The 23,769-nt window shown below is 39.2% G+C and overlaps 1 protein-coding gene across 6 annotated transcripts in view; it reads left to right on the forward strand.

Annotated features, from left to right (window-relative positions):
• Window positions 1-23,480, forward strand: part of FAM13B (family with sequence similarity 13 member B) — an 85,293-nt gene extending 61,813 nt beyond the window's left edge. For 3 of the 6 annotated variants that reach the window (XM_089529451.1, XM_089529468.1, XM_089529457.1), the window contains 11 exons: window positions 2,060-2,125; window positions 3,384-3,591; window positions 7,434-7,566; window positions 10,221-10,302; window positions 10,577-10,806; window positions 12,267-12,350; window positions 13,892-13,987; window positions 14,603-14,686; window positions 14,899-15,089; window positions 16,299-16,400; window positions 21,171-23,480. In XM_089529451.1, coding sequence (XP_089385577.1) covers window positions 2,060-2,125; window positions 3,384-3,591; window positions 7,434-7,566; window positions 10,221-10,302; window positions 10,577-10,806; window positions 12,267-12,350; window positions 13,892-13,987; window positions 14,603-14,686; window positions 14,899-15,089; window positions 16,299-16,400; window positions 21,171-21,288 — 1,394 coding nt within the window. In that variant the 3' untranslated portion in view covers window positions 21,289-23,480. The remainder of the gene's footprint in view (window positions 1-2,059; window positions 2,126-3,383; window positions 3,592-7,433; window positions 7,567-10,220; window positions 10,303-10,576; window positions 10,807-12,266; window positions 12,351-13,891; window positions 13,988-14,602; window positions 14,687-14,898; window positions 15,090-16,298; window positions 16,401-21,170) is intronic. The other 3 variants (XM_089529463.1, XM_089529472.1, XM_089529479.1) reach the window with 3 other exon arrangements.
• The last annotated feature ends 289 nt before the right edge of the window (window positions 23,481-23,769 follow it).

Here is a 23,769-nt window from a genome sequence, read left to right on the forward strand (position 1 = left end):
CTAGGTCCTCCAGTACAGCTCTGTGGTCAGTGTCTGTTGGACGTTGACCACAGAGTTGCACTGGAGGACCTAGATATTCATAGAAAGGTGTCCTCTCAGGCAAAAATATGATGTTTTTGTTATTTGCGGTGTTTCCATATTCATGGAGGTCTTGTGCTCCCAAACTTAGTGAATATGGAGGGACAAGTATATACTTTGTCCATATATCTGCTTTTTATAAAATCTGTTGCTGTTATTATTATTATTATATTTGTATTCTGTCTTTTCCATAGATTGGGACTCATAGTGGCTTACAACAATTAAACAAATAGTTAAAAATTCACTAGATAAAAAAGTTAAAACACAATTAAAAAATAGAAAATTTAAACCCAGGTTAAAACTCACATCATTAAAACACCCACAGACCTTATATCATTGATTTTCAACCTGCCTAATGCCCCGACCCTTTTAGACAGTTCCTCATATTGTGGTGACTCCCAACCATAAAAGACGGATAGCCAGGGATGTAGCCAGGATTTTAGGAAGGGGGGGTCCAGACTAAGTGCCACCATTATATTGGGGCTTGGATGTGGTGGCACAGCAGCACACACCATTCATTTTTCTAATGGAAGGGGGGGGTCCGGACCCCAAGATCCCCCCCCCCCTTGGCTACGTCCCTGGGATAGCGGAGCAGTCTAAGGAACTAAGACCATCGGAAATATGTGTTTTCCAATGGTCTTAGGTGACTCCTGTGAAACAGTCATTCGACCCCAAAGGGGTCGCAACTCACAGGTTGAGTACCTGTGTCTTATATAATCACTCATCAAATGCCTGCCGGAATAGACTTTAACAGTAGTAGGGCTTTAAAGAGCATAACCAGCACTTTGAATTGTGCCCAGAAATGAACCAGCACCAAAAAGGGAGTTGTATGTGATTCTTGTAGCCATCCACAGTTAGCAATTTAGCTTCCACTCTTTGGACAGGTTGAAGTTCCTGAACACTATTCAAAGGCAGGCCCATGTAGAGCACATTACAAGGCATGTGTCACTGTAGCTAGATCTAATGTCTCAAGGAATCGGTACAGCTGGTGCACAAACTTTTAACTATGCAAATGTACTCATAGCCACTGCTGGAACCTGGGCTTCCAGTCTCAGAACTGAATCCAACAGCATACCCAAGCTGTGATCCTGTGTTATGGGAAAGTTTGTGACAAATAAGATCTGTTCCTCTCTTAGTTGCTGTATGATCCAAAGAGTATCATGGATCCAGAGAGTAACATTAGGCTTGGGGAGCAGTTACAATTTTTTATCCTTCTGGGACTCAATGAAATGTTGGTCCAAGGGTCTCCCCCATCCACCTCCTTTCTGTGACCTTGGAGTTGCTGACATGGACAGTTATGGACTACTATGTGGAGAAACTGGCAGCCTTGTGTGTTCTTGGAAGACTATGTTTTGGATCCTGGACTAGGTCCGCTAATCCTCTGTTTTCCTCTTGACCATTTGTACAGTAGTATTCTACATTTTTTGATGTTTAACTAGTTACATTACCTTCATATGTTTGGAATTTAAATCCAGTTCAGTGATCTGCAGAGCCAGGACTGTTTCATTTGCTGCGGTCAAGAATCTGCACTGACCAGTATTTCTATTAATGCTTATTATTCTAATTCAAACAAATGCATGCTTTTGATGCACAAATAATATAATCCTTAGTGCTATGAACTTTTGCATTTTGGATTGTTGTTATCTTTAAACAAATGTGAGCGAAATCTGTCCTGTGTGTAAATCCTCTTTTGTTTAAAGTATGTTTTGCTAAAATAAGAGAAAGCATGTGGCTTTTTTGTTTGTCATCTCTGACCTAGCTCTTCTGGAAAGCCTTTTAATTAATAAAGGGCCTGATTCTGAATGGTGCTGAGCAGGTTTCACCTGCTTCACATCATTGGGAATGGTGTGCTCACATCTGGCCCAGATGTCAGTTGGAAGACTTTCCTTGTGCTGCTGTATTTCCTATATGTTATGTATGGTTTGTTCTAACTGTGCGATGTGTTCACTTCAGTATTTTTTGCCATTTTTTCATTTATTAGCGCCATGCCCTATCACTTTTCCCCTCATTGATTTCAAAACAATGCATCTACAGAGAGAAGGGGAGGGTAAGTATGGTTCGCCATACATTTAGTTATCTGCCTATTCTCGTGGTTTATGGTTGTTTTCAAATTACCCCTTTACCTGCTGCCTTCTGAAGGGCCTTAGTAGTAGTACACAGACTTTGCATGCAGAAGGTGCCAGGTAAAATTCTGACATAGCTAGTAAAAGGATCCAAGCTGCAAAGCTGGAAAAGACCTCTTTCTGTGGCCCTTGAAACCTGCTGCCAGGTAGAATAGATAGTAATCTGCTAAATGGACCAACAATGTGACCGGTTATGGGCAGCATCCTATGACCACACCACAGCAAAATGCTTGGCATTGTACACTCAGCATCTTATAGTTAAAGTAAGTGATTCCTCAAAACCATATTGTACTCGGTGGGAAGCAGGTATAAGTGGGTCAATCAATATTTTGCTATGTTGTCATTTTGTGTACTTTCAGCCTAGCTTTGGAATGTGAGATTTGCACTGGAATTTTTTAGAAGTAGTAATAGTATGATCTTGACAATAAGTAAACAGAATGATGAAAATTAAGGTACACTGGTTTTCTCTCTTGAAATCCATTGTTTCCAGTTTCTTTAGAGCAGTCACAAATGTTTTATAAAATAATCATTTCAGCTAAATATTTGCCCTGATCAGAAATTGTTATTATTTTCTTTGAAAATAATAGGGCTCCTTCAGCATCACACTAGAATTAGTGAGCTACTTCTGTATATAAAGACATGGCAGAGATTAGAACTCTTTATATATTACAACATAAATAATGGTTATTTTTCTTTTCCAAGATTTGTGAAGATTGACTTCATTTTTTAAAATATCGATGCAGATGGATGGATCAATGCAATTAATGTTTCACTTGAAATATTTCAGTGTGCCGTGTACTGCTTTTTACATGACGTATCTGTGGTCATGTGGCTTAATCTCACCACTGCCTCTGTTCTGGAATTTAAACAAAATGCACACTGTACATATTTTAGTGTGCAACACTGTAGAGCTTTATAAAATAATGCATGCAAAATATTCACTAAATGCATAATTGGTATAAACCCTCTAGAAGATTGATATATATGTATTTGGAGTGTATTGCGCTTTTTTTGTTTGCTTTTAACACATAGCTTTCCAGTGCATTTCACTGTTCATTTTGTGTTTAACACACATGCTGTTGATAGCACACTAGGCTAAACATTGGATGGACATTTGATTTTCCTGGTGATGTTCTAATATCCCAGTGCCATTTGCTTTTCTTTTATATTTATTTTTTGCAGAGCCGTTTCCTGCTTTTAAATCTTGGCAGGAAGACAGTGAATCTGGAGAAGCCCAGCTTTCTCCACAAGCTGGAAGAATGAATCATCCTCTGGAAGAGGACAGTCATCCTATTTTATCACATCGGAGTTTGGATTTTGGGCAAAGCCAGCGTTTCCTCCATGATCCAGAAAAAATAGATTCTTCATCTAAAGCACTTTCTTTTGTTAGGTATGTAGTTGATAGAGTTCATAAGTAGTGAAAGCTACATGACAGAAATTCAGTCTCAGGATGCAAAGTTCTTCATTTGTTTGTCAACCATCTACCTGTAGACCATAGATGCAGTCATGTAATTATCTTTCAGAGAATTACTTTTGTAAAACCACTGGCTGTGAGTGGTAAAAAGTTGTCGCATTTTAATGCAGCGGGCTTCATTTGCAGAGAATTCTGGCTAATGCAGATTCTTTCACTTCATTGGTTTATGATCTTTTCTTTTTTTAATGATAAACAATTGTCACAATAAAATTGCCCCATTTTGAAATGGAGAAACAATGTCTGTATGGAAAGTGTAATCAGCCAGTGCTTCAAGAATCGTTCAGCCTGTACAAACGACTGTATTTTCTGGCGTATAAGACTACTTTTTAACCCAGGAAAATCTTTTCAAAAGTCGGGGGTCGTCTTATATGCCGGGTGTCGCTTTTTGGAGCAGGTGCTGAAACTTCCGAGCTGGACTGGAGAATCTGCGGTCACCACATATGGTGGGGGAGCTCAAAAATGGCCACAGCCACATCCCCACCATATGTGGTGACCATATGAAAGCAGCAAGGGCGGCGCTGTACAAGTACGGTAGAAGAAAATCCACTCACGTGGTCCTGATGACGAGGTGAGGAGGCGCCTCACCGAGAAAGTGTAAGTGAAGGGCGGAGCAAGCTGCAGGTGCCCAGGATAGCCAGGGTATAGAAAAAGAGCCATGTTTGCGCTACTGCTCTGATAGTCTTGGAGACAGGGAAGGCTGGGCAGGCAGGGAGAGCTGACCAATCCAAGCAGGATTTGTATACAACACATTTTCCTGCTAAGTACCTACATGTCATAAGCATTTGAATTAAAATTACCATATTGAACTCAAATCTGATTTTTAATTTTTTTTATTTGGTGTGCATTGGAAGAGGGGTAGTCTTATACGGCGAGTATATCCCAAACTCTATATTTTAACTGGAAAAGTTGGAGGTCGTCTTATACGCCCAGTCGTCTTATACACTGGAAAATACGGTAATTGCCACAAGCGTTCTCCTTAATGGACAGTATGGACAGTTTAAAATTCCTTTAATTCTACAGCGCACTTTGATTTTCTTAAACATATTAAACTGGTCAGAAACTTGACCTTAAGAAGCTTAAGGACCACTGATATTTTCTAAACACATTTCAACAGTCCATTTCCATTTTTAACTAACTTTGGCTGTCCCGTGCCTTTGTTCTTGTATAGTTCACTACTTTTTTCACATGTTCTTCAAATATCTTTGTAAAGAAAGGCGCTGTATGGCTAACAGACAAAAGGAGGGGATGGACAGACAAAGGCAGGAGGGAGAAATGTTGGCCCTCCTGATGTTTTGAATTCCAGCACCCATAAGCCTTCACTTTTGGCCTCGCTAACTAAGGCGCGTTACAGACCGCTGAAAAGCGGCGGCCTGCACACGCCCCTTTCCCCGCCGGATCGGGGCCTCAGTGGCCAGAGCAGCAGCCGCTGAGGCCCCGATCTGCCACTTTCCGGGCCGCGAGGAAGGGGCAAAACACCGCTTCCCCGCAGCCTGGAAAGGGGTGTCCTTGGGGCTTCAAGCCCCAAGGACACCCCGCGGCGGCGGGGAGGAGGAGAAAGGGGCCGCTTGGCCCCTTTCTCCTCTGCGTCGCTGGGCGCAGCCATCTAAAGGCAGCGCCCAGCGACGCAAACCTGGAAGGAGCTCCGAAACGGAGCTCCTTCCGGGGCCGCGGAAAGGGCGCACTAAGCACCCTCGCGCGGCCCCACTACGTCACAACCGCACCGCTTCATTTGGAGGCAGCGCAGTCGTGACATCATGGCGGCGACCGTGTGGAAAGGCTGCCGCCATTTTGTATGTGCTGAGCACGTACCAGGGTTGGGGGGTGCGGAAGCGCCGCCGCTTCCTAACCCTAGTATGTGCTCAGCACATACTTTAAGGTCCGTCTGTAACAGGCCTCAGTATTCTAAACATTAAAACCCAATCTTTCCCCATGTCTATACTTGGCAGATTGAGTTAAAGCTGGTTTTCCAGCTTAGGTGAAGAACTTTCTATCATTTCCGAAATATCACTGTTCATTTTCTAAAAAAATAAAGGCTACATCCATACTGCAGAAATAATCCATTTGGCACCACTTTAACTGCCATGACTCAGTGTTATGGAACTCTGGGAGTTGTAACTTTGTGAGACATTTTGCCTTCTTTGTCAGAGAACTTTGCCACAAAAAACTAAAATTCTGGGATTCTATAGCATTGAGCCATGACAGTAAAAGTGATGTCAAATTGGCTTATTTCTGCAGTGCGGATTCAGCATAAAATGTAGGTGTGTTCAGCATAGCTGTGGAAACACAGTTGCAAGCTATTCTAGTGAGAAAGAATTTCCCTATCCCTCCTCTTTCCATAGTTTCCATCGTTGGAAATGCATTACAGAAGGTCAGGAGAACTCCACATCAATGTGGATTGTGACACCCAAGCCACCCCTTCCCTTGGCATCATACAGTGTTTTATACCTTATTCTAGATTTCTTTTCCTGCTAGACAGATCTAGAAATCTTTTTCTTCCATGGCACAAAAGGTATTCCATTTCTTTTAACAGGGATCATTTGAAAGAAAAATAAAAGCCTTTTCATGTTAGTGTCTACGAGCATAAAGAGACATTAATTTTCTTTTGGCATTCTGATTAGCACATTATTTAGTGAGTAGCTTAGTCCAGAAGAAGTTAGAATAGCAGTGAATTGTTGACCAGGTTAAAGGGAAATTTGTAACTAGCTGACAGAGGTTTATTATCAATTATATAGATGTTCTGTTCAAACTGGTATTAGTTCTCAGCTTTTTCACTGAGGAATGACATAAAATGAACTTCATGTATAATAAAGAAAGGATGCTTGCAGAATCATCAGGCAGTAGTAAAGACAAGGGAACACTTTCTTTTCAGCTATCTTATGAGTCATGGAATTTGTTTTTGGCTATATTTCCCGAGTAAGAAATTTTGTAGAAACCACTTAATTTTTGAGAATTTGCTCATCTTAAAGGAAACATTTAGAGATGTAGACACAGAATTAGCTTGGCTTGAACAAATGTAAGTATACCGTAGAGATCTTTTTTGTGGTCTGGACCCAAATAATGTACCTCATATTCTGTTAAAAGTGGAGAAGTTGCCTCTTGAAGAGAGGAAGTAAAGGCACAGAAAAGCTTAAATGATTTGTCAAGAATATCTGACAGTACTCTTAGCCTCCAATTGCAGTGAAGAAAACATAAATTTTGTTGTGGACACAAGGGTAGAAATTAGTCTTTAGGCTATAAGCTATTTCCTTCTATTTATCACTGCATGTAGTTTTTGTATTAATAGCATTGACATGGTATCAGAGAAAAGGGATTCATTTTCTGTCGCTGATTTTTTGTGTTAGATGTCTTTTAAAGCTGTGGTGTGAAAGTGCTATGCATTTTCCCTTAGAGTCTGCAATGATTTCATGTTTTTCACAGAGGCTATAGTTTACAGCTTCTGGAAGAAATCAGTCATCTTGTGGCAAGAGTAAAGGGTCAGCTCTTATCAGTGATTCAAGCACTTGACTGACTTCCTGTTCACCTGCCATGTTCTCACCTCATCAAAATACAACTTTATAGTGAGGATTAGTGACAGTATTTTGTGAGAGGACGATATTTTGTAACATGTGAGATTATTATTATTTTGTTTACTCTGCAGACATTGTGTTAGAATTTTTAAAATAAATGTACCTCTGCTTATTGTTTTTTGGGGGGCTTTCTGTATTTTATAATATGTGTATGCGTATCTAAAAATTTACATCCCCTTCTTTTACATTCAGAACCCGAAGAGCATCATTTAATAGTTCTAAGGATGACAGAAGGGAAGAAAAGACTCCTTATCAGCTAGTCAAGAAGTTGCAGAAAAAAATAAAACAATTTGAGGAGCAGTTTGAAAAAGACAAAAACTTCAAGGTATGCTTTTTTTTAATTCAGCACGAATGCGCTTTTCTTTTTCCTTCCATTTCCTTGTCCTAATGTATAGATGTTTCTTAAAGATGAGATACTGAATGCACAGTTGCAAGCTATTCTAGTGAGAAAGAGAACTGGAATGTCTAAAGCAGGGGTCGCAACCACTTTGGGGGTCGCTCGACCCTTTCTTGAGAGTCGCCAGGTTGGGATTCCCCTCTTCCCTTTTTCCTCGTGGCTGCCGGCGGACAACACGAGGAGAAGGGGCCAGGGCCACCTCATCCTCTTCCCTTCTCCCTGTGGTTGCCTTCGAAGGCACCCGCAAGGAGAAGGGGAAAGGGCCGCCGCCGCCTTGCCTCTTCTCCCCGCGGGTGCCTTGAAGGCACCTGCGGGTAGAAGGGGACAAAGACAGGACTGCAAGTCCCAGTGGCCTTTGCGGCCGGAAGTCCCACCCCTTCTTTGCCAGTGGCCTCCCTGATTGGCTGGGAGGCCAGGTAGGGGCGGGACTTCCGGGCGCAAAGCCTGCTGGGGCTTGTAGGCGGTCGAAAGTCCCACCCGTACCTGGCCTCCCAACCAATGAGGGAGGTCATGGGCGGGACTTTTGCCCGCAATGGGGGTCGCGGCCCAACAAAGGTTGGGAACCACTGGTCTAAAGAAACCATGTTGGATGTATAAAGAAATTTCAGACGAGTTGAGGTTTAGAAGAGACATAAGAAATAGAAGAAAGGGGAACTCACCAAAGAGAAATACAAATGAATAATAGTCTTATAGGGAGAAAGTCAGAAAAACTAACAAGAAGTTCACTAGAAAGAAGCTTCTAGTGAAGTTCAAAATAATAAAATGGGTGAATTTTTTGGCTATGGTCAAAGCAAGAAAAGAACAAGAAATGGTAAGGCCATTGTGTAGGGAGGATGGTGAAGACTGAACTGTTCAGTACCTTCAGTTTTACCCCCAAAGGAAAATAGTGCTTCTGACTGATGAAAACAGAAGAAATTATGCAAAAAAAGACTTCAGGGTAGACTAGGTAAAGAAGTAGTAAAGGAAAATTTAACCAGAATAGGTAAAGAGGTAGTAAACGAATATCTAGCTCTCTATATAAATTCCACCATCTGTGTCCAGATGAACTGCTTCCAAGAATAAAAAGGAATTTACAGGTGTAATCTCAGAGCCACAATTAATAATCTTTGAGAATTCTTGGAGGAGGACAGGAGAAGTCCTAGCAGGTTTTTGGAGGGCAGTTGCTGTCTTCATCTTCAGAAAGGACACAAACCAAGGACCTGAGCAACTATCAACCAGTCAGCCTGATGTCAATACCAGGAAAAGTTCTAGAACATATCATTTGTCAGTTAGTCTGTACATACTTAGAAAGGTATGCCCTCTAGAGGGAGTTATGCCATGTTTTGAGCCCAGAGAGGCCTTTTTTACTTCCTGATTCTAAAATGGCCCAGGAAGGCCCCAAAATATGGTGAAAATACCCCTCTCATTCCCCGAGTGCATAGGGGACAAAAAATACTATTTTAGTTTGTTTTTCCCCAGAGCAGATGCAGTGAGGGAGGTGCGGCTCTCCAGTGTCTCCTGAGGGGCTAATATGATCCCCTATACTTTCACAATTGTTCACTTCTGTTCTATATAAAACAGTTTTGAATTAAAATCATCTCCTATGTGAATAAATGAAATAATGTACACACATAGCAAAGTTATTAATAATACATTAACCACCATAGTGATGCCTTGAATTCTTTGGGCACTGTGATTCATTTTTGGCTATTTTTCCAAAATATTTTTGATGGTGGTGGAGGACTCTGGGTGCCACAAAAATGGCTGCACTTTCCCCATCCCTGATTTCCAGTCAATACAGTGACCTTTTAATATATCTTTGATGTTATCTACACACAGCTAGGGGATTCATAACTTGACAGGTTCCACAAAATTCCACAAAAGTGACCACTCTTATGAAAAAGTAAGAATTACCTGTGTAATCAACTGAGTTGTGCAGATTTGAAGTTTGTGATCAGGGAAAATGCGTACTTAGATCCTTGCAAAATAGGACCATTTTTTGCTTCTGATGCTGTTGTTACTATTATGCACACTTATAGACTGTTAAATATTTAACAGAGGTCTGCTATGAAGAAAACACCCTTTAGTGTAGTAAGATGTTTTTCCTTTTTTGTTCATATTTATTATATTGTATTTATAAGAAAAAAGGAAAAACATCTTCATCACGTGATCTGTAAAATCAGTAAGCATAGCCAAATGAGACTTCAGGGAAAGCTTGAGTAGAAAAAATGTGTCTTAAGCAGGTGCCTAAAAGTCTTGATTATAGTTGGTTGGCTAACATTGCCACAGAACAGGAGCTTACTACACTAAAGGCTGTTTTCTTCATAGCAGACCTCTTAGGCTGTATGGTACATCAAAAGTGCCTCATTTTAAGACTACCAGGCAAGGGTAAAGGGAGATTATCCTTAGGGTAACCTCATCCCAAATGGCTGAATAAAATCTTAAACCTGGCCATATTGACTACCAGTGCAGTGTATTTTGACCAGCAAGGAAAAGTGGGGACCTGCTTTTCCCATATTGAAGTCAGATAGATACATTTGGTTCACTGTTTGACTTCCCTACTTTGCTTGAGGATATTAATGTTACACATATATCTTTTGCAGCCTTCGTATTCTGATATTGCAGCAAATCCAAAGGTCTTAAAATGGATGACAGAACTTACCAAATTGAAAAAGCAAATAAAAGGTAAGAGATCCATCTTCACAAACTACAAATTACAAATCTTTCAGTGCCTTCCTTGGAGACAAGTAATATAACTGAATCATGATCTGCATTTCCAGAACAATCATGGCTTACACTTTATATATAGTTTGTATATCACAGTAAGCCCTAGAGTCCCTATTTCTTGAGCCCTGAAAAAATGAATTAAAATCCTAATTTCTGTTTTAGTTCAGGTGATTTAAATATAATGATGCAAAGTGACTCTTCACTTAGGTTTGGTATTTTTTCTGGAATGTAGATGCAAAGCACAAAAGCTCAGATGGTGAATTTGTACCTCAGACACGTCCACGAAGTAACACTCTTCCAAAAAGCTTTGGCTCATCTCTGGATCATGAAGATGAAGAAAATGAAGATGATTTGCGGGTTGCACAGAAAGAGAAAAAGCCTACCAAGGAGGCCACAGTTGAACTCATTTTAAAAAGGTTGAAGGAAAAACGAATTGAAAGATGCCTACCAGAAGATATAAAGGTAAGTATTGTCTGTATTGTTACACCTGAAAAGGAAATGGAAATATTTCAGTCAAGCATGTGCCCTAATTTGACTTACAGTTCCTGATTTATAGTCCCCCCCCCGAATATTAATTTTGTAGGAAGAACTGTAAAAAAAAATTGCCCTGATGCAAAGTCTCAAATGCATCTATGAAATTCTGCACCAGTAATGAAGTCAACAACATCTGCTTGATGATGGGCACATGAAACATTTCTTGACACTGGGTTGAGCAAGGAACCTCATGCAGAAGGACTGTAGCCCATGGAGTTGTAGGGTCAGTATGCAGACCTATTACTTTGTATAGGCATACTTCATTTAACAAAGTTTCTGAAAAAGAAACTCCTTTTTACAAAGTCTTTTCACAGCAACCCAGCCTAGACCGACCCTCCTTTTTTCTTAGCTTCTGTCTAGCTGGAAATTGTTTTTGCAGCTATGGCATTGGGAGGATGATGGAGGAGGGATGGTCTAAGACTGACCTTTAGTGTTGCTTTGCAGTAGTTGGTCTGCAGTAAACAATACAATGAAACTTGACCCAGAAAAAAATTGGATTCTGCTGTAGGTTATCCAACCATAGTTCTGTGTGCTTACCTACAATAGGCCAGGTAAACAGCTTCCTCCAGAATCACTTACTGAGCTTGCGTGAATAGCAAAACATAAAGAAAAGGGGAAAACAGACTAGCCTGCCTTACCAACTATCCTAGATCTTTAGGTTTTGCAACCAAAAAGGAAATCTTAAGAAAAATGGAGTGTGTTGGGGAAAAAATCATTCCAGGACATATTTTGGAGAAAGTTTTCAGATGGTTTCTAGAAGATTCAAAGTGTTTTTGTTCATTATACAAAGATTCCCTGACCTGGTTTGTTTCATTTTATGTATGTATAATACTAGTTTTGGATAAAAACTTTGCTGAAGCACATTGAACTGTGGTTGACGGCTCTATCTCTATTCTTGCCATGTTATTTTTACCTCTGGTACCAAATTTTCTGTTAAAGAAGTAAAACTTAGGAACCTGCCTATTCCATTAAATGAGGTATACTTCATAGCACTTTAGAGCTTTTAAATTTTGGTCCGTTACAGACCGCCCAAAAGGGGCGGTCTCAGGCCGCTGCCGGTTGCAGCGTGGAGGAGCCGCAGCAGCCAAACCGCGTGACTCCTCTGCGCTGCAAAAAAGGAGCGTGAAAATCGCGCTCCTTCCGGCAACCCGGAAGAGACATCGCAAGTGCCAAAGTGCGCACTCGCGACGTCTCTTCTGGGTTGGGACGTGCGGACGCAGAGCATCCACTACGTCAAGATGGTGGCACCCATCTGTATAGGGCGCCGCTATCTTGACATATCGGTTACGCGCGAGGGGCAAGGCGCGTAATCGCGGCACAAGGACGGCGCCTCTTAGGCCCGTCTGTAATGCGCCTTTGTTTTAGCTTTACTTTCTCTTTCACTATAGAAAATGAACAAAGACCATCTGGCAGAAGAAAAAACATCACTCCAAAAAAGTCTCCTGTACTATGAAAGTCAGCATGGACGTCCGGTAATATTTCATATTTTTCTCCACCCTTTAGTTATTTATAATTTAAAATTGTGTGTTTACTGAATGTTGTCATGTTGGAGCTCCAAGTTGGTGAAAGGGCAGATTTTCCTGCCCTGCTACAGCCCAAAGCTGGCTTCCAAACACTGCGGTGGTGTGCAGCATGTAAACGCCGCTCCACCACAGCGTCTTGAAGTTGGCCACATCTGGGTGGCCACCCGACTTCTGCGTGGCTTCACAGCAGCATGGGAGCATGCGGCATATAAATGCTGCGCTCCCAAGCCTCCTGGACCGTGGCTTTTAGAGCTGGTCTGTTCCAGCTCAAAGATAACTTACTTGAATTGAAGACTTTATTGCCCAAAACTTACCAGCATCAAAAGTGACTGGGCAGAATGATATTTATATCTGGAACTGAAAATACATGTTCATGCTTTCAAAAGAGTCTAACTATCTGTTTTGTAAAAAAATCTAATGAATAATATGTTGATTAGCTCAATGTGTTTATTGAGCTTAATGTGTTTAAACAGGGGCCATGCATTTAGTGTGAAGAGAGTGTAGATTTATATACTTGCATTACATTTGGTTGTTATTTTAAGCCAAGCTGTATTAGATATAAGTGCACCTTTAAAAAAATGTTAAAGCTAAAAATCTGATTTTATTTTTAAACTAAACTATTTTCATCCACCCAGTTACAATCTAAAGTAGGGTGGGAAACATGTGGCCCTCCAGATGCTGTTGGACTGTAACTCCCAGTATTCTTACCATTGTCTATGCTGGCTTAGGCTGCAGGGACTTGCAGTCCAACATGTTCTGGACAGCTACCACCCCTTACCTAAAGCATTTTTGGGGTAATGTTGACAGGGAGACATCTTAGGCCCTTATACATTCTTCTGTAAGATGTATTCTTTTCTGCAAACCGTGTTTAGCATTATGGCGTTTTGGTTTAGCACTTTGTGAAGGTAGTTTCCAATTTTGGTAATGTCTCTTCTGTTAGTACTGATTTGGCATAACATCCTGTAATGACATAATAGGACGAGAACTCTTATCTCACATACTTTTGTCTAGTGGGGAGCTTTCCTTTTTTGGGGAGTTGGTATTCCATTGAATGTTGACTTCCTGCTCTTTTTCTAACTGTGTAACTGCAGAAAGGGGTGAATGCTCTTTGAGGTGGCCTTCATTTCTCTCTGCCTTTTATCCAGAATTGTGGAGAATAGCCCACTTGTCAGAATTGTCACTGATGACCGTGATAACTTGTAGATAAGGATATGTCTAAACATTTCGCTGCTCCAGCAAAAGAGTTGCATTGGTCCTTTCACCTCTGCACTCTGAGCAACCATGCCTTAGGTATTTGCCTGTCTTTCACATTAAGTTCAAATTATGCCCTACAAACTTAGTGTTCAGTAGATGACATATTCTAGTTTGTGTTATTAATTGTAAATATTTCTGTGCTGCTGAAAAGAGCATGCAAGCCTTTTTCTCAGCATAGGGAACTGTCCATTTTGTTCGTTTTCACTGTTTGATGATCTATCTCATCTTTCTCTTAGGTTTCCAGAGAAGAAAGGCATATTGTTAAACCCCTCTATGACAGATACAGGCTTGTGAAACAAATGTTAACTCGAGCAAGCATTACTCCCATCCTTGTAAGTAGAAAATGTATTTCAAAGATTGTTCAGTTGATTGATGTTAACTTACTTCAGCAATGAGAATAATATCTTGCTCTGTATTTCAGAATCGTTTTCTAGTTCTTATGTGAAGAGCCAGGCAGTGAAATACTACATAGGATTTCAAAAAATTCTTTACACTGATTTTATTTGGTTTTTAGCTTTTGGATAACTGATGAATTAATAAGTCTCAACTTTTTCTTGCCTTTCTCTAGTTTGTGTCAGCTGCAGCAGATTAATTTATTTCATCACCAGTGTGCATCAACATTTGTTATAATAACTTTTGTCTAAAATGATGTATGATTTTTAAAAGTAGTGATCTTTCTCCAGACAGGTTGTAAAACTGGAGCAACAGTTTTGTTTTGAATTTTTGGCACTAGTTGGCACTAAGCCATTAGAGCCATGTAGGATTTAGTGTTCTCATTTTGTAGTGTTAACACTAGTCTCTAGATAGATGTTGGCTAGGTTTCAATGTTCTGTTTTGCTAACATAGAGAGGTACAGAAACTGCATACCTGTTCTAAAAATAACTGGAACAAAACTTAAAACAGTATTGATTCTGTGTCCTGTTTAACACCTTGTGATTTTGTTTAAGGGATCACCGTCAACCAAAAGGCGTGGCCAAATATTACAGCCTATCATAGAAGGAGAAACAGCCCACTTCTTTGAAGAGATTAAGGTATTTTGAGTGTCCAAAGATGACCACAACCTTAATATAAATGAGCCAGTAGTACTTTGCACTTCCCTCCTATGTCCTGTAAAGTGCCATAGAATTCTAAACATGAATGCATATGTGGAAGCATTGTAAATGATACTTGGCGGCGTGTGGCTAGTCATTTGGAGTGTGTAATGTGTAATAGTGTTTATTGCGCTACATTTATTATCTTGCAGGAAGAAGAAGAAGATGGTGAACTTTCCTCAGAGTTGAGTGATATCTTGAAATCAAGTGCCCAAACACAGCCCTTTACTACCAGCCCAGTTGAAAACTCAGAGTCTGATGCTGAAGATACTCAGGAGAAGTTGACTCGAGAACTCCGTCTCTCTAGTACACGTGCAGCTTCCATGTATGTGAACAGGATTGTGTGAGCACTAGTTTACAAATTTGGAAATTTTATAGATGTTTGATATTTTACAGTAAATATTTGTGGATTATAATGGTATTTGGGGTAGAGCATTAAAATGCAAGGGCTATAATCTGAAATACCATTCTAGTTTATTAATTCAGCAAAAAATTTTCATATAGTTCTTTCTTCTGTATCAACAGCAATAGTTGAACATTTCCTCTGATGAAACACCTTTTATCAGAAACAAATTTCTCAGCAAAAGTCACTTATTACTGTATATACTCATGTATAAGTCTAAAAATTTTAGTCAAAAAATTGACCCCAAATAACTGAGTTGACTTAACCATGGATCAATGTAAGTACTGTATTTTCTGGCGTATAAGACTACTTTTTAACCCAGGAAAATCTTCTCAAAAGTCGAGGGTCGTCTCATACACCGGGTGTCATACGGCAGGTGCTGAAACTTCTGAGCTGGACTGGAGAATCTGTGATCGCCACATATGGTGGGGGGAGCTCAAAAATGGCTGCGGCCACATCCCCACTATATTTGACAATCGTATGAAAGCAGCTACCACTCTGATAGTCTTGGAGACAGGAAAGGCTGGGCAGGCAGGGAGAGCTGACCAATCTAAGCAGGCTTTGTATACAACAAAGTTTCCTGCTAAGTACCTGCATGTCATTTGAATTAAAATTACCATATTGAAATCAAATCTGATGGGTTTTTTAAAAAAAAATTATTTGGTGTGCGTTGGAAGAGGGGTAGTCTTATACGGTGAGTATATCCCAAACTATATTTTAACTGGAAAAGTTGGGGGTCGTCTTATATGCCCAGTCTTATACACCGGAAAATACAGTACTGTAGTTTAACTCTTATTTTAAAAAAGGAACCATCCCCTGGTGAAAGGCAAGAGTGTAATCTGTCCTCTCATCCATTCAGCTTTTAGTGTGAGCACATTTATTCCCACCGGAATTTTGTAAATTCTTTGACATAGTCTTCCATTGCTTCATCCTTTAAATCCTTTGTTACATGCCTCTAGGTTTTATCCTTGATTTACGCATGAGTCATATCAGAGTCCATAATTTTGGCCCCAAAACATGCCCTTATACACGAGATCGACTTATAGTCGAGTATATACGGCATCTAACAAATATTATTGCTTCTTTAGTGGATGAAGTATACACAATGATGTTTATAATCCAATGTATTTTTTTTAACAATCTTTCTAGGCCTGAATTACTGGAGCAACTTTGGAAAGCCAGAGCTGAAAAAAAGAAATTACGCAAAACGCTACGAGAATTTGAAGAAGAATTTTATCAGCAGAATGGAAGGTTAGTTTAGTTTGCAGTACTGGTTAGACTAAATATTCATTATTAATAGAAACAATGAGAAGGAAAAAATGCACTTCTCTTTCTCTGAAAAAGGCAAGAATTATGCTAACACAATTAACACAAATAACATGATAACCAATTCCATTTATTTTAGTAGGATTAGCAGTCACACTAATAGTGATTGAATTAAAATTAATATAAATGGAGTGCATTTTAGAACATTAATCCAGAGACCAGGCTATTTTTATGCTGGTATGGGTTCTATGGAGACTTGTTGGACAGTGTTTTTGCAATCAAATAATATGTTGCTGCAGAGAAAGGAATGCATACTGTTCTACTCTCTCCCTGAGGAATGTCACACATCCTACTCTCTCTTCTCCCACACTCTGTGCTTTGGATTTTCAAGCTCACATCTGGATATGGAGAATGGAGTGCCTGGGACCAGGAAAGTTGCTCTACTTTGTGCTGGCCTTGTGTTGCCTTAAGAAGCATCTAAGCTTTACTGGATTGCTAAACAGATCCTCTTGGGAGTTGACCCATACCCACTCCATCCTTCTTGTCTAGATTTGGGCATGAAAAAACAAAGAGAAAAGTAGGTGCCTGTAGGGTAAGTTGTAAGTAAGCACAAGTTGTCATGTTGCACATTACCAAAACTGAACATGAGGCTTCCAGATTCTTAGCTTTGTAGAGACTAAGAAACCATGCTATAGCCTTAACTCTCACCTTCAGCTGTCACATTTTTAATAACTGAATTTCCGTGACACAGTTCAAAGGTCTGATTATGACTTATAAAGCCCAATATGGTCTAGGTCCAGGCTGTTTGGCAGTCTGTGAGCCTGCCCAGGTCCTGAGATCCTCAGAAGAGGCCCTTCTCTCAGTCCCACCATCTTCACAGGTACTGCTGATGAGGACATGAGATAGGCTTTCCCCCAGGCTCCTGAATTCTTATTGGTATGAAGGCTAGAATGCCCCTTCTTTACTGTCCTTCTATTGGCAGGCACACACTTAACAATAAAATTCCAACAAGCTTTTGAAAACTGAAGAATTTAAAGAAAGACTTTTAAACAATATAATGGTATGTTTTAAATTGTTCTTAGTGTTGTCAAAAGTTTACATTTTTAATTATCATCTTTTGCAAGTTTTAACTATATTATACACAGGTTAAATAATGGTAGTCGTGATTTCATCTGAAGTTCCATAATTAATTTGTTAAGATGCAAACAAACAATTAATTATTATTATTACAAATTATTACAAACAATTAATAAATTCAAATAATCTTGTTCACTATCTAGAAAAATCAAAAATGCAATACTAGGATAATGCATTTATTAAAAGTAACAGAAAGCTATTGTTATTCAGAAGGCTTCTTTGGGAACAGTGATAATAAGCAGGGCTTATTCACTTTCATTATCATCTCCTCATATTTTTCAGTCTCCTCAGAACACCACCTCAGAAGCTCTTGTAGTGTTTCTGAGGGCCAGAAAAGTTGTTTCCTTTACATTCCATAAACTTTGTGTGCCAGAAAATTGCAGAGAATCTTCTCTGCTCTTATGACCTGGTTGTGGAATGTGCTCTCTCTTGGAATCCCATTGTGTCTGAATCTTCTTCTCTATTGTTAAGTGTTCTAAATCGTTGAAACTGTTTATTTGTACATTGCCCTGAGATTCCACAATGCAAGGTGGAATATAAATCCGCTTAATAAATAACAAGCTGAATAATACTAAAGGACTTTGGCATTGGTACTGAGAGAGAACTAATTTTTGCAAGGGGTCTGATGATCAGCTAGTGACAGGAGAGCTCATATAAATGTAGAAAGAGCATCTTGATTTCTGTTATTTATTTAGTTTTGCAGCTCTTTCTACCTTGGCTGTGCTTAGGAGATAAGCAGTGAGAGAGATCTATGCTTTCTGAATTTCTGACTGTGTAATCTAACCTTTGTTGAACAAAGTGGTGTGGCATATACCAGAGTTCTGTCCTTCCCAGCTTTCTCCCCAGAAGCATAGGTAATATGGTATGGGCCCTTGGCTAAAAACAAGTCAAGAGACTTCCTCCATGATTATACAGTCACCCATGCCAGTAGATGGTGCTAAGAACCCTTAAAGGTAAAAATTCTACCACACTGCTGTAAAAATTTACAAATCTGTTTTGTGTGTATACAGCCAATATTAGAGGCTGTGGCTGACAGCTGGGTGAATTTTAGCAACCTTTGTTTCTAGCAATCACACTGACACAACGCTAACAATAATTTTAAAAACAGGATAGATAAATAAGAAGGACTAGCCAAGGAGGGGTGGGTTTGGCATTTTTTCCACGTCTGATTCCTTGAGTGTACTGTAGCCCTTTCTTTGTCTGTGTGCACACGTATGCCCCCTTTTTTGTTTCCTCCCTCCTGGGAAGGCACTCTTTCACCCAAAGTCTAAATCTGCTATTTATTTATTTGTTGAATTTTTATCCCATCTTTCTCCTGCAATGGAATCTAAAGTGGCTTACAGAAATATAAAACAAGATTCCATTAAAAAACATATTCTACCGAAGTTAAAAATGCATTAAATGCCAAATGTTACTGAAACCATGATTAAAATGATTAAAACATATTTAAGATATAAATTACTAACAAAACATTTAAAAATAAAATAGATCACACCACTTTACTACAGTTAACAGAATTCACATCTTAAAGTCTGCCGGAACAAAAAGCTCTTCACCTGTGGGTGGAAAAAGGGTAGGGAGAGGGCCTAGCTATTGCTCCCCCCAAAAGGCACTTATGAGGCAGAGTGGCAGACTTGACAGAAGAATGACAGCAGGAACCATAAAGAGAACAGTAGGCTCCTTCCTCCTAGCTTTTGTTCAGTCTGTGTAGTCATGTGTAGTCTAATATTTTAAAGTCACATTTCATAATAGCTTATCTCTGAAAACCACTGTTCAGAGCTTCGCTGAGCCCATGAAATGCACTATCTCTTGACAAGTCTTAATAAAATGATTCTATGCTTTTCACAAAAAAAATTGGCATTTGGAAAAAATACATACGGCCACTTCCCAAGAAAGTAAGAAAGGGGAGCAAATGTTGATTTTAGACACTTATTAACTTGCTATAGATGTGGGAATTGCTATTGGACTGGTTTGAAATTTGGCACAGTTGTAGGTTTGGCCAAATAAACTACTGAAGACAACTTTTAAATTATTGTGGCAGCAGGTATCATTCATATAAAAGCAAAAGAATGACTGCGCTTTTGTGTGTGGCTTGCCTGTTATGAATATTGCAGGTAAAATTTGTCACTAGTTTAAATTCAGTGTATTCATTGTATTTTGATAAAAATAACTTAATGGAACATCCATGTTCAGAAGCTGTATTGCTGTGATTACTGAGTGCTCTTTCCATGATGTGAGCATTATACATCTTTAATGTGATAAAACCTTTTCTACGAAAATGCTTCAGAAGAATACTGAGATCAAAAATTTTATCACCACTGTAGCTTGGAAAACTGAGGGTGTAAACCAGGGTTTCTCAACCAAGGTTACATGGAACCCTAAGGTTCTGCAAAAGATCTCAAAGGTTCTATTGAGAGATAATAACTATGCTTTTTTTGAGCTGTAGATATGCTGTATTTACTAATGTATTAGCTTAGAAATTTTAGTCAAAAAAGTGACCAAAAAAGGTGGGTCAACATATCCATGGGTCGGGGTAAGTATTCTAAAGGTGAAGGTAAAGGTATTCATCTTTGATAAAGGTTGTCGAGTTGTGTCAGACCGTAGAGGGCAGTACGTATCTTCATTACTAAGCTGAAGAGCCAGCGTTGTCAAAGATGACTGTGGTCATGATTGCACAGAACGCTGTTACCTTCCCACTCAAATGGTATCCAGTCTATCTACTTTTATTTGCATGCTTTCAAATTGCTAGGTTGGCGGAAGCTGGGACTAGTGTTGGGAACTCATCCCATTACACAGCATTTGGGCCTCGAACTGCCAACCTGCCAATCTTGCAGTCAACAAAGTCGGCATCATCAAAAAAAGGAACCATCCCCTCTGAGTGGAGTGGCAAAAGGCGAGAGCTTAGTCTGGCCCAGGAGCACCTAAAGAAAGTACCAACCCTTTCTGTTCTCTGTTGGTGACAGCTCTTTGGGGCTTCACTCAAAGGAGGACTGAGAAAAATCTGCCCTTTGAGAGATTTGAATAAGACATTTGGGTATATTTGTCAGCTTTTCTGGGTTAATATCAGACAAAGTTATCACATTAAAGTTAAAGGTTGTAATCATTGCTAATGTAGTCACAATTTTCATTGCTTTGCCTTTATATCCATTTTGACATACGGGCACTTTGTGAGCTGCACGTGTGCCTGCTTGCCTCCCCCACACATTGCACAGCTACCATTTACCGCAGTTCCCTTCTTATCCATTTAGACTTTAAAATGAGCACTGCTTTTGCCTGCCAGAACTTTGTAAGTTCTGTGGCATTATTTCCCTTTACTTCATCTGTTACATCCTTTGTTACATGCCCCTAAGTTTTACCCTCAGCTTACCTACAGGTCATATCAAAATCCATAATTTTGGCCCCAAAACCTGCCCTCAACTTTTACATGAGGTCACCATATAGTCAAGTATATATGGTAATTATTTTTATGCAGGGCTTCCCTGAGACCTGAAAATTATTTCAAAGGTGCTTTCAGGAAAGAGAGGTTAAAAGAGGCTGGCCTTGACTCATCACCATTCTATTTCGACACGGTTACTAGGATTACTTTTTTAATGTTGTATCTTTTTTCACTTTTTTCAGGAATGTTCAGAAGGAAGATCGTGCCCCCATGCTTGATGAGTACAGAGAGTATAAGAAAGTTAAAGCCAAGCTTCGGCTTCTTGAGGTCCTCATCAGCAAACAGGATCCTTCAAAATAAATATAAATAATGTTTCTTCATAACAGTGAAAGAATGGTTTCTTATCCTGTCTATTGTACTGTTTTGGTGTTATCTTTTGTCTTGCACTGTTGAAAGAATGCAGTTTTTGTACACTTTCCTATGGTGCCACATTTGAAGGGCAAGTAGGTCCTGAGTAGAGAGCTAATGAGATTCTTAAATCAAGACTGCTCTGTCCAACTTCAGCAAAGTTTTTTCTCATTTTTTAAAATCACAAATGCATCTTGTTTTCAAAAGACTGTAGGACTAGAACCATTACAAAACTCTGGACTTGCTAACTTCGTTTCATCTGCATTTGTTAGTGTTACACTGAACTCATCTGTTGCCTTTTTTATTATGGGGAACAATGGCAGCAAATTAAAAAAAACTGTGTTCCTGAACACCAGACTGAACTGAAACGCCTTTCAGAGGACTGCTGTGGAATCACTTTGATTTCAAATGACATCTGTCATGTAATAGAATGGTTTGAGATCTGTGGATATTGAAATTTAAAGCTCCTGTTTGCTCTTCAGTTTCAGATGAAAATGGACAAACCAGAAAGTGACCTTGCTTGTTCTATTTTTAGAAATTGGAAAAATCTGAACATTTATATCACATATTGCCTACAAGACTAACATTACTGTTAATTTATCAGTTATCTGTTTATCAGCGAATGATGACTTAGTGTATGGTCTAAATTGGATGTCTCATCTTACCCTTACAGGGGAGACTGTGTCAGTGCTCAGATGTGGCTTATGTCAACTGCTGTATCTGAAAATAAACTTATCTTACCAAGGGCTAAAATCAAATCAATAATGTGATTGACTTAAGGTGGACAGAGTCAGCTTTTAAAAAAAGAGTTCTTCCATGTCACTGTTGTAGACATGGAAAGAAAAGTGATTTAACCTTTGTGGCGTTAAACAGTATCATATGGTTCTTGCATGATGAAGCTTCAGAATGGAAACATTTTTGGTGACATTTATTTTGCTTACTATAGATGACACAACAGTCTTTAATGTGCTTCATTTTTTTAAAATTTACTCAGAAGAACTCTGTCCAGTCCTACTTTGGATATGGTATCTACACATAGGGGTCTCCATAGGCTGCAACCTTCTTTATGGTACTTGTTTGAGCAGCATAGCTTTCTGAATAAACAAAGTGCCTGGTTGTGGGCATTGTGCAGAAAGGAGTAGCAGGGTGTAATGGGATCCCGTTGCATGTAAGGTACTACATCTAGTAAGAATGGTTTGAGCTCAAGTGTTTAACATGGCGCCTTGGGGGATCTTTTGTACTGTGGCCATGTTTTTGCATGTGCCTATTTGCTGCATGTGTTACAAATGGCTAATATCAGCACTGATATTATTTTTCACTGCTTTTTGAAAAACCAAAAAAAAAAAAAAAATTAGTGTCTGTGGTATAAGTGGCTAACATGTAAATTCATCAGGTTGATGCGTTAACATGGATTAGATGGAAAATAGGTTTGCGATACTCCATATTAGTCTCTTATTTTTACTGTGATTGTAGGCATGTAATTTTGGAACCCAAGAGAGAGCACTAAAATCGGTTTATATTCTGATGCTTTGCTTTATACAACTAGAAGGATTTTTTTTAGTGGACTGTAGTGAATTGGAAATTAATCTGGAGACTATCTGTGGCTTTTATTCAGCTTCATTGTGCAATGTACACTTCAGTTACTTTTGTATCTGTCCACAGACACCGGTGCATTTAAACATTGAAACTTGTGTACTGTATAGTGTTGTACATGAATGTTTTATATACCACATGCAAAATGTCAATATGCACTATTTAAATGTTTTAAGTAATATATTCCTCCTTTATAATGCTTAAATCTATATGATTCCAATATTTTTTATAAAGTGAGTAATCAGACTGGTTCCACTTCACAATTAACAAATGCTTTTGTGTGTGTTATGCAGTGTTTGGCTGTTTGTTCAGTATCTTAGCTAGCATGGCATCATTTATGCTAAGAGTGTGTGTTGTGCCATCCTTATTGAGCAATAAATGGTAGTTAGGCATTTTGTGATATAACATAGTTTTACTTTGCTATAAGTAAAAACTATATATGTGGATATATAGATATATAAATATATATAAATAAACCAGATATAAATGATTGCTATGTCTGGCATTTCATTGTATAGATTTTTATAATAAAAGGATCTTTTATTGTCATACTCCATTGTGTGTTTGTGCTGTTTGTTCAGGTTTTTTCCCCCTTCTCTAAATGGATTTCCTTGCACTTTCACCCAACATACTGTGTTTATTTTTTTAAAGTGTATTGTAGTCTTATTCTACTACTGCTATTTAGCTTTACCTTGTAGTTTAGCTTTATGTTGTATTTCCTTGTTTCTAAAGTGCATCCCAGTGGACTCACAGTCTACTACTGTAACATGCATACTGAAGTGCCACCTGTCCTTTTTTGCAAAACTGAACTTCTCACAGCATGTGACTACATTAATGCTT

This window comes from Sceloporus occidentalis, unplaced genomic scaffold (genome assembly GCF_023333645.1).
Source record: "Sceloporus occidentalis isolate IW3139 unplaced genomic scaffold, rSceOcc1.0.p SCAF_1, whole genome shotgun sequence".
Taxonomy (NCBI): Eukaryota; Metazoa; Chordata; class Lepidosauria; order Squamata; family Phrynosomatidae; genus Sceloporus; species Sceloporus occidentalis.